This window comes from Dipteris shenzhenensis, chromosome 12 (genome assembly GCF_047967505.1).
Source record: "Dipteris shenzhenensis isolate YYH24624 ecotype China chromosome 12, Dip_SZ_1.0, whole genome shotgun sequence".
Classification (NCBI taxonomy): domain Eukaryota; kingdom Viridiplantae; phylum Streptophyta; class Polypodiopsida; order Gleicheniales; family Dipteridaceae; genus Dipteris; species Dipteris shenzhenensis.
Window position 1 is genome coordinate 3,822,213 of NC_141607.1, and position 10,369 is coordinate 3,832,581.

General features: G+C 39.0%; 1 protein-coding gene across 3 annotated transcripts; it reads right to left on the reverse strand.

Moving 5' to 3' along the window:
• Nucleotides 1-1,581: 1,581 nt before the first annotated feature.
• LOC147895698 (GDSL esterase/lipase At4g01130-like) lies at nucleotides 1,582-5,006 on the reverse strand. Of its 3 annotated transcripts, none has more exons than XM_087383165.1 (6): nucleotides 4,767-5,006; nucleotides 4,111-4,484; nucleotides 3,781-3,975; nucleotides 3,484-3,650; nucleotides 3,127-3,397; nucleotides 1,582-2,316 (listed from the first exon to the last, which is right to left on the reverse strand). In XM_087383165.1, the coding sequence occupies exons 2-6, from the start codon at nucleotides 4,367-4,369 to the stop codon at nucleotides 2,048-2,050; spliced, it is 1,161 nt and encodes a 386-aa protein (XP_087239291.1). In that variant the 5' UTR covers nucleotides 4,370-4,484; nucleotides 4,767-5,006; the 3' UTR covers nucleotides 1,582-2,047. The 3 variants fall into 3 exon arrangements, with proteins under 3 accessions (XP_087239291.1, XP_087239290.1, XP_087239292.1); XM_087383164.1 differs by having other exon boundaries at nucleotides 4,762-5,006; XM_087383166.1 differs by having other exon boundaries at nucleotides 4,679-5,006.
• Between the last annotated feature and the right edge of the window lie 5,363 nt (nucleotides 5,007-10,369).

Consider the following 10,369-nt stretch of genomic DNA (forward strand, 5'->3'; position numbering starts at 1 on the left):
TGTCTTTTTGTACCAAGTAGATTGACCAAGATGTGTATATTATTTTAGACTTAAATCTTGTGCTATTGTAGACTTCACAATGGATCATCAATTGGTAGGTGTTAAAAGATGTGATGCTAGAAAATGTATATAGCTTCATCATGGATGTTTGGCATTCTTAAGGAAGGCAATGTCTTTATTTGGGATTGGAATACGATTAGCAATGACATACAAGAATGTGATGAAGGAAAAAGCTTCCCTCTTTTGTGGTGTGAAGCGAATAAAATTATTTGTAAGTGGAAGGTTTGACAAGGCCTGACAAAGAAACATTGTTGCATATTTTAACCCATTATGCTATGTCTTTAGCAACGTTAGCATCATCAAATTTGACATGTAGCTATGCTTCCTTTATGACTCTCAAGGTTCCTACTTACCAAGCAACCTATAAATGATAGTGGTGTCAATCCATAATAAATGTCTCAAATCCGTCAAGAGTTATTCCTCCTATTTACCAACTAGTGAGTCGAGCCCAAATCGATACTCTTATTTGTCATCTAGCTTGTCGATAGGGTTACCTTTCATCTAGGTCTAACTCATGACTTTTTCCTTTTGAAACCTAGTCCAAATGCCTACAATGTCCAATTGGGATTCCTGCCTTTGGAACTCCAAGATGCTTGTAAGATTACATGTCATCCAAATCTCATTCAATTCTCATTGTCTTTACATGATTTAGCTTTGTTGAGAAGGTCAAATAACTCTTTGTACTTTGACTTCATTGAGAAGACTAAATGAATCTTTGTAGGCCAAATATAATCTCTCATTTTTGGGGCAAAATAGGTCAAATATTATCACCAACATCATTGTTCAACTCGTATAGGACTCACATGTGAGGCAATGCTCTCTAATATGTAATATGTGAGGGATTATCTTCTAGCAAAGTATTACAAGACTATATATATGAAAATTATTATCAACCCATTCCCCTTAAAACATTTGCTCTTAAAGACTAAAATAATTCCTAGATTTTATGCTTAGAATATTCGTGCCACACTCACCATGCATTGTTTTAGCATTGACGATATTTGGGAATGTGGCATATTAGACATATGGATGCCTAGTCAACATAAGGCATTAAGATTATAAGCTCTACCAATAATGGATGTTTTCCACATGGTGGGCTACAAAAATATGAATCTTCTTTGCAATGTACAAATTTAATCAACTCTTTTGAAAATATTGCTTACAAATGTTCTCAAATTGTGTTTAAACTTGTACATAGCATAAAAAGCAATAGATAATACTTGTGTATGATCTCTCTATGATACATTTGTTTAATTTTTTTATGTTGAGCTAAAGGTAACTTTTGTCAATTAATAAAATTTTAAATAGACTTTAAGAAAACCATGAATATGAAAAACATTGTCTTACAAATGTCATGCAATCAATTGAACTATCTTATTTGCGATTGTATGGTCTTGGCTAACCTATAGTTAACATAAACGCACAAAAACACAAAAGGAGAGAGGAGAGAGAAAAGGTATGTGTATGTAATGTTGTAAGAAAATAGATAATTGGATTATTCTTATCAATTTGTCAAAACAAAGCCATGTAAATTCAACATGGATGAAGATATTAATTTCAATTATTTAGAATGAAAGTTGCCTCTTTCAATGCACAAAGCCATGCACCTCCTTGATGAAAGTGCCACAAAGGTTTAACTTGTGCTCTTGTGTAAGGAAATTGACATGTTATAAGAGGGGCAAATGGACTAATTAAAGAGCTTCCACTCAAAAGGTCATACAATTAAGGAGGTCTAGCAGAGATGATGACTTTGAACAACAATTAACATCGAGCCTCTTCTAAAACTAGTCTACCTCACATGTATAAAGGCATGACCTTAGACAATATCTAGATACGAAGGAATGACCTTAGATAGTATCTAGATACAAAGGGCAAAGTTCAACAAGAGGAAACCTAGGATGGAAATAACAACCTGAGAGGATATGGCGAGCAAGGATGTGATTCGCTTGGTCAGTTAGGTGTACACCATCCCAATTGATATATTACCTTAGACAATATCTAGATACGAAGGGCAAAGTTCAACAAGAGGAAATCTAGGATGGAAATAAGAACCTGAGAGGATATGGCGAGCAAGGATGTGATTCGCTTGGTCAGTTAGGTGTACACCATCCCAATTAATATATTGTGTTGGGTCCACACAAGATAAGGCTGTAAGATATTGGCCATGCACATGATTGCTACTCCCACACTGCACCCCATAATCATAGTTGTGTCGACCACCAACCCCACAACATGCACGAGTTGTGTACTCAAAGCCTGCAACAAGAGTACCCACAACTTAGCGTTAGCGAAAAAAAAGCTACATTCAAACTAAATTAAATCATGTACATAATCCTAGCTTTGCAAGCATGTTCATCCTATCATCTTACACCCGTGTTATGCATGTGTATGATATGGACTATGTAAATATGCATGCATGCATGCCTTTTATTATCATTTAAAGTGCCCACTAGGCTAAGCTTTTTTGTCTTAACTCCCCTTCCTCTCGTTTTAGAATTAGCACATGGAGAAAAATCTAACTCTTAAAGTAAGCCAAAGATATAAACATGGTATCTAAGAAGAATAGTTTAAAATTAATATATAGCATCATGAGAACCTTTTAGTACGTGGATCTTCATAACTCTAGAGGCGAACCAATCGTCTATTCTAGAGTCAAAGTTCATCTATGACCAAAACATCAAGATCCTTGAATTGTAATTCAAACCTAGGAGTCATTGCAAATCCTAAACCGTCTCCATTAGAGTTGGGAGTCAGTTGAGTCATTGACATCAACAATGAACTCCCTCCCATCATCTTCTCTTTTACTCTCGGGAACCTGATATAACATACATGAAAGTGTGGGGATTCCTATGTGGCATCGCTCAGCATTCTAGCAGCACGAGTAGGGCTCCCTAAGCACCACTGGCTGACGCGGGGGGGCCCTCTAAGGTTACCAAAAATAATGTATAGGCAACAAGCAAATGTCACGTTTTCGTGCATTTTGCATCCACGTGCTCTTCTCTTAGTCTACTTAGCAAGCGCTCCCATGAAACTGAGGATAATCGGTTCACTCAATCCGATGCTTACCATATCGTCTTGCATTCTGAATCATGGTGTATTGAATGTCATACGTGTCCACGTACACCACCGTTGCTCCCGGCAGTTGCTTCCTCAGCAGTGCCAGCTGCGCTTTCAAGAGATGGTTGTAGAACATCACCGCATCGTTGTAAGGCTTCGCACAGCCGTGCTCGTCCAGATCTGCGGCTGTGTATGGATACTTTGACAAGACGAAAGGCAAACATCCTTGAGGTCCCACGTCGAACACCCAGAATGTCTTCCCTCCTGTTTCGTATAATTCCTGCATAAGAACAAATATCAATTGTAGCACAGATCACCAAAGCAGTTTGAGAAGATCAGAGGTGTTCTACTAGCCCGTCTAGTTACCTTTACAGCATTAGTGATGGAATTCACTACTCCTGGAAGCAAGCTTCTGATCTGGTCAGCACTCATCTTCAAATTCATGTACCCGTAGCTGAAGTCGTTCCCACCTATTTGAAGAATGTAGAGTCCGTCCACGAACGCATCCATCCGCGGAAGGTAATCTTGGACACCTGCGGACAAACTTTCAATCAACGATTTTTTATTTGAAACGCATAATAATCAGGGGAAGACAGAAAATCAGATTACTAGCTATGCACTGATAGAAGAGTTTACTAGCTATGCGCTGATAGAAGAGTATACCCTTTCGCTCGAGAACCAGGGCGACCTGTTCCTTGAAAACTTTGAACTGGTTGACCTGAATATTCAGACTAAAAGGGCTAATGAATGTGACATCCTTCGCAGTTGCTCCAGAGGAGGCAAAATTGGCGCCTTCAGTGAAATTGGAGTCGACGGATTGTAGGTACGGGCTGAGGAAAGCTTTTCCCAAGCCTTGTGCTGATTCATCATCAGAAGCATTTCTTTTAAAGACCGAATGCGTCAATCTGTTCAATGGCTAAAAGGGAAGAAGACAAGTGCGCCGGAAGAACTGGGAAACATATAGGGAATGAATGGTGTTGTGACAAATTTCACCTATAAAATCGATGAGGAGTCGTCCGTCACTGTATCTGTTGACAGGCCTGTGGAAATAAGTTTCACCATAGGGGAAGTCCTCCGCCAGAGTCATGAACGGGAATGCAACGTGAATACCTCCTGTGTCTGATGTGGAGTCTCCAAAGTTGAAGATTGCTGGAAACTCGCATTTTGAGGATACATAACTGGGCAGAAGGAGAAGCAAGTATAACACAAGGCATCTGGCGTGAGATATAGCTCTCAGCAGAGCATTGTTCATCGTCGCCGTCTTCGTCAAGCAGTTTTCCCGTCCCGGCGAAAGGGGTTCGATCAATGTTGAGCTGCCTCTTGTGTCCGTAAGGCAGCTGCGGAGAGAAACTTTACTCCATATTCACCTGACAGGAACATGAAGTAGGTAATCAGCAGAAGGAAACTCAAACGCGGCGCGGTAACGTGACTGATGGAGCGGTGATTGATAGAAGTCTCGCAACCTCGCAACCAATCTGTACTAGTCTACAAAGAATTAGCTAATTCTTATCTCCCCACTTTGCAATGAAAGAGATAAAAAGCTATTTCCTCGGACCCTTACAGGCCAGGAGTGTGGCAACCGCCTCCGTTACGTTCAAAAGAAACGATCCCTAAGCGAACTACGGATGGAAGGGTAAAGCATACATTACGTGAAGTCGAAGCAGACGAAGCGAGGAACAGTGCGGGTGGAGTGGAAGGAGCAAAAGATGCCGGTAAGGAGTAAAGGAGGGGAGATGAACTGGAGGGCAGGAGAGGAAAGTGACGCGTGAAAAGGCAAGGGGTGTCAGAAGGAGAGATGCGCCACAGGCAAGGAGAAGGAGGAGGAGGAGGAGTTCTGGAGCAGTAGCTGCAGCAGCAACGAGGGAGGAGGTGGGTTCATCATGTACTGGCTCCAGTGCACACCATGACAAACAAAGGCCAGCTGCCCCCACTGCCACAGTGCACTTCTTCTTCAAACCCCCCTCTGGATAAAAAAATTCATCTATGCCACAAGAATCGTTTATGTCATACTTTAGTAAGTTGTGCCTTTCAACCCGTTACCGCACCCGATTGGCAGCAATTAGCTTAGCATCGTCAGCAGCTCACGCTCATGAGATCGATCTACCCCATGCATTCCTTCCACGCTGCCATGCTGCAGCATTTTGCACCCTGCGTTATATTGCACTGCCAATCGACCCACCACCATCTCGACCCTGCGACGTCCATCGGTTTTTTATCCTCCATCCAAGCCTTCGACCTCCTCAAAAGGTCCCGTCCCACAATGCCATCGACCATTTTGACAAGCTGATCATCTCCTGCCGATCGCTTAAGCCTTGGCGCTGCACAATCTGTTTCCGCCAGCTTTGAAGCTTCGGACAGGCACAAAACGCTCGAAGCACATCACTGAAAATCCGCACGATACGACGAATAGAGGATAATAAATCGTTGCGCCTGGGAAATCTGGCCAGGTTGGAAAAGCTGCTCTCCCGAAGTCAAGCATCTCGCCGCCAGCATGCAAGAACTTGCAAGCGGGCACGAGAACTCACGTGAAACAACTAGTAAGAAATGCATGGTGGGTTGTCAATCGGCGGTGGCTACAATCAAGGATGGAAGGGTTCAGATGCGTGGCAGCACAAACTGCGCGTCTTTGTTGTTATCGAGACCCCTCACGGACTTTCTTCGTCTTCATTCATCAAGCTGCTCTCCCCATTCGTTGCAGTGTCGTCGCTTCCTGCTTTATGATTAGTTCTCTTGTCTAAACGCCTTTTCATCAAAGGATCGTCCCTTTCATGGGATTGTATGCAAAACCCCACATTTAATGTACTTTTTACAGGCTATAGTTGCAAAATACCAGTGTACAAAACCGACGACAAATTATATATTCTGAAAATTTTAATTCTGATATTTACATATTTTGATTATCGTATTTTATTATATTTTCATTGGCTAGCACTCTATGACATGAAAATAAATGGAATACACTCCAAAAGCACTTAGATTCTACCCACATGGGAGTTCTTACACTCTTGCCATGCCTTTACACCCCAACTTGGAGTTCGATTTAAAAATTGTGGTAAGTATTCATGTCCAACCTTTTATCATGTCTTAGTGGACCTTTTATCATGTCTTAGTGGGCCAAGATTGCAATCTATAGCTTTTGTCGGTGAAAATGTACTTGTATCTTCTCCCATGCTATCTATGATGTACAACGATGTGCTACTAGACTAAAACATGGCCACTTGTTAGAATACATGCATCACCCATGAATGATATTCTGCATACTCATAAAAGAGGTTGCTCTCCCTTACCTTATGAATGGCAATGAGGTTGCTCTCTCTCACCTACGAGGGTCACAAAGGGCTAACAATCACATCATTGTTACCCTACCTTTTGTAAACTCAGAATCGCAATGATTGCATGCATGACAAGCATAATGTCGTTGTAATTCCCTCAATTAAATCATGTCCACAAGCTCAATGACAACAGTTAAATCAGCTTAACAAAGGATCAAATAATCAGAGCCTCTTATTGCATTGTCCTTGTCTTAGTTCATGGCGAAGCAAGTCTTGGTATTGTCCCTGTCTTAGTATAGCAAAGCCTTGTTGCATTGTCCTTGTCTTGATATGGCAAAGCGAGTCTTAATAAAGAGACATTCGTTTTTTAAAGCACTAAGCAAAAAGTCTTCTGTGGTTGAAAATGTGGGTTGATCAATTTAATGGGTAGTGTTTGTGTTTTTTGGTTTCCATTTATTTATATCTTAATGTGCTTTATTATCAATATAGCATAACACTTTTTTTCAATATGTCACAATCATGTGATGCTTGAGTATGGGACTTTTCTTTCCCTAGTGGCACACAATTTTTCTACTGGGCCCATAAATGTGACTTTAAATATCCCTTTGGAATTTGTATGATGCTTCTTTGCCAAATTGCACATGGATTTCTAGAGAGGCCCCTTTAACACTAGTTTGGTAGAAGGACATAAAAATGTCCTAGGACACTTTTATGTCCTATTAACTTAGCCACTTCCTATAATTTTTCAAAAGCATTGATAAGGTATTTTGGGGTTTTGATCATTTTCAATAATAGCTTATGTGCTAAAGAAACCTAGGAATTATTATGGATTGGAAGTCACACCTATTACTTTGAGTTGCGCCTAAAATTTTAAGATGAACATAACACCAAAACTCCAAGCTGTTTTCTCAGTTTTTAGACCAAATGGCCATACTTCTTAATGAGAATGAGTTTTTTTAGAGTTTGTAAGTTTTAGACTCTATGGATAACTATAACATATATTTATAGATTGCTTTGGATCTAGATAATCATACTTATTATGATCTATGACCTCAAATGTAATTCTAGCAAAATGCTTGATAGTGAGGCAAATTTTGATCGTTTGCACATTCTTTAACATGTCTAATAAGTTACAAATGCAACCATACTTTGTATGTGTCTTCAATATGAGTAGCATGAGTTTTTAGGGGACCTAATTTTATGTAGAACAACACTTATAGAGTGCCTCTAATTATGAACAAATGATACTAATAAAAAGAAGTTATGTGTAGAATACTTATATATGGGATAATTCAAAACTATAAAAGTGAGATTTAATGCACAACTTGCTTTGATAATTTAACTTAAGAGTACTTACTCTCTTTTATTTGTATCCTTTATTGTGATGTGGTGACTTTTACCTATAATAGAACTTTAGTATTGTTAATATATGACACTTTGTGGCTCTTATATGTAGTATATAAAGATGCTTATTTATGAAACGTGACTTACAATGCAACACACTAGGCTAATAAGTAGTCTTGTTAATTGCTAAATCAATAGCTCATTGAAATCATTTTTATTTTCAAGCATACCAGACAATGTTTTAAATTTGAGTACTACCTTGTTGAACAATTGTATTACCATACATTTGTGAGAATTTTGTAGTCACATGTAATGGCTTTTTGTGCTCCTTCTATTTTTAAGAAATAGTCTTATGAGTCTACCTTAAGCTCAAGAGAGGAAAACACATGTCTACATAATAAATTGTGACTTTAAGGTTTAGCTTGCTCCACTAGAGGCAAAGGACATCATGTTCAAGCCCTTAGTCATAAGTGAATATATTCTTGAATATTTTGACTCAATCATCTAGAGTGGTATCATAATGTGTATATAAAAGCTATCAATTTAAGATTCTTGTTGTGCCAATACATTATCTATTTTGTAGCTAATGATTTTTTTATTGCTTTTAGTCACTAGTACAATCTTATGATATAAATATTCATGAAGCATATTGTGCTCTCTCTCTCTCCCCCCCCCCCCCCCCCCTTTTCCATTTCCTCTCCCCCACTCATACTCCTACAAATTCCAATCCCCTTTCCCATTTTCCTAGATAACTTCACTAGAGTCTTTGGTTTTGTGTCCTCTTATCAATACATCCTTTCACTTTTCTTCTCGCTCTCCCTCTTCCCTTTCCCATGATTGCAACCATTTGCATTATTTGCAACGGTTATTTCAATGGAATCTAATTATTGATGGTTATATCAATGCTATTGTAGTCAAAGCCTAGACCTTTTCAATAATTATATCGACAATGACAATGTACTATAATTTTTAATTATAGATTAGGGCTTAAAATAGTCCCAAATCTATCCTATAAATGTGTGTGTGTGTGTGTGTGTGTGTGTGTGTGTGTGCGCGCGCGCGCACATGCGCGTGCACATGCATGCATGTGTGTATATGAATGTCTTATTGGTGAGCCAATGCATGATTGGGTGTGGCCATTTTTTGTGAAGTTCAAGGAATACATTGCATATGGCAATTGGTAACTTATGCATTTCTCAATGGGATTTGACAAACTTGGTATCTAAACTAATCTACACATTTTGAACTTGAATTTGAGATAAAGGCTCTCTTTGATGAAGGGAAGATACAGCCCCTTAATGAAAGAAAGAAGAAGCCCATGGATGAATGGAAGAATCCATCAGCACTTGTAAACTCTCTTAATATTTAATGGTGTTAATAGACACTTTCAAAAGTTACAGTATTAAGGAAACTCTCACCATATTTATAAAGGTGTTGACAAACACCAAAAGCTACAATAAGCCTGAGATAAGTTACACAAAAAAATAAGATTCAGCAATTGTAAACTCTCTTAATATTTATAATAGTGTTTAGGAAACACTTTCAAAAGTTACAAGTGGAAGTAGCAATTTATAAAGGTGTTGAAAAACACGAAAAGTTACAATGAGCCTCTCACTGGAAGGCAAATCTATTTTCTCTCTCTAGCCTAAATTCAACCCATTCAAGAGATGAGCTCATCTCATCCTCATCGATGTAGTTAAAATTACAAAAGAGAAGTAAGGATTGATGAAATTTCTCCTGCATAACACTTTGTTTATTCTTAATGGCTTGCGCTTCCTAGGGTGGAAATCTTCCATAATGAGCCACACATGAAGATATCTCACTTGAAAGTCTGTTAGCTCTCTCCTATTGACTGCAATTTATCTATTTCACTAGTAGCCATACTTATTTTTCTTTTCTCCTCCTTCTCTAAGCCCTTCTGACAAGCAAAGTCATCCTTCTCGTACTGGGATAACGGAGCTAGATTTTGCTTTCTCTCCTCTCTCTTTCCTTGGTTCTCGGCAATCCATAGTTTGGTGCTGCTAATGGCTTGCTCGACAGAATTGATTACTTCTTAAAGATCCATGGAAATGAGAGGAGGAAGGTAACGAGAGCTAGGAAGGTAACTAGAGGAGGTAAGGCAAGATGGAAGGAGTATGCTAGAGGAGAGGAGGTAAGGCTACGGGCAACATGGAAGAAGTAAGCTTAAGGAGAGGAGTAAGGTAAGAAGAGCAAAGTGGAAGAAGTGTGTGTTGTGGGTGAGATATAGAAGTTGAAGACTACTAAGGGATTTATAGAATTGTAGACTCATAATGTGAGATGAAAGATTTAGAATAAAGAATTGGTAGAGGCTGAGATGACTAGATTGTCTGAAGTAACAGATGCAAGACTGTAATGCGAGACATGTGAGACATGTAAGATAGTAAGTACAGTGAAATCTATAAAATAAAATGATGGGATGCAAGACCATAATGCGAGACATGTAAGACATGTAAGACAGTGAGTACATTGAAAATCTATGAAATAAAGTGATTGAAGACAAGAATAATATAATTAGACTCCCTTCTTTCGTCCATCCTAGTCCTTCTACAAGCACATTCTTCGTTTATCACTCTTAATTTATCATCTCTCCACCCACCATGGATGTCCTTGGCATC

Bases quoted from the DNA above. Each gene is read 5' to 3' on its own strand.
- LOC147895698 (XM_087383165.1), bottom strand. From the start codon at position 4,369: ATGAACAATGCTCTGCTGAGAGCTATATCTCACGCCAGATGCCTTGTG. The intron at 3,976-4,110 runs GTGAAATTTGTC...ATGATGAATCAG, and splicing joins ACTCCTCATCGATTTTATAG to CACAAGGCTTGGGAAAAGCT. The intron at 2,317-3,126 runs GTAAGCATCGGA...CTCTTGTTGCAG, and splicing joins TCAGAATGCAAGACGATATG to GCTTTGAGTACACAACTCGT.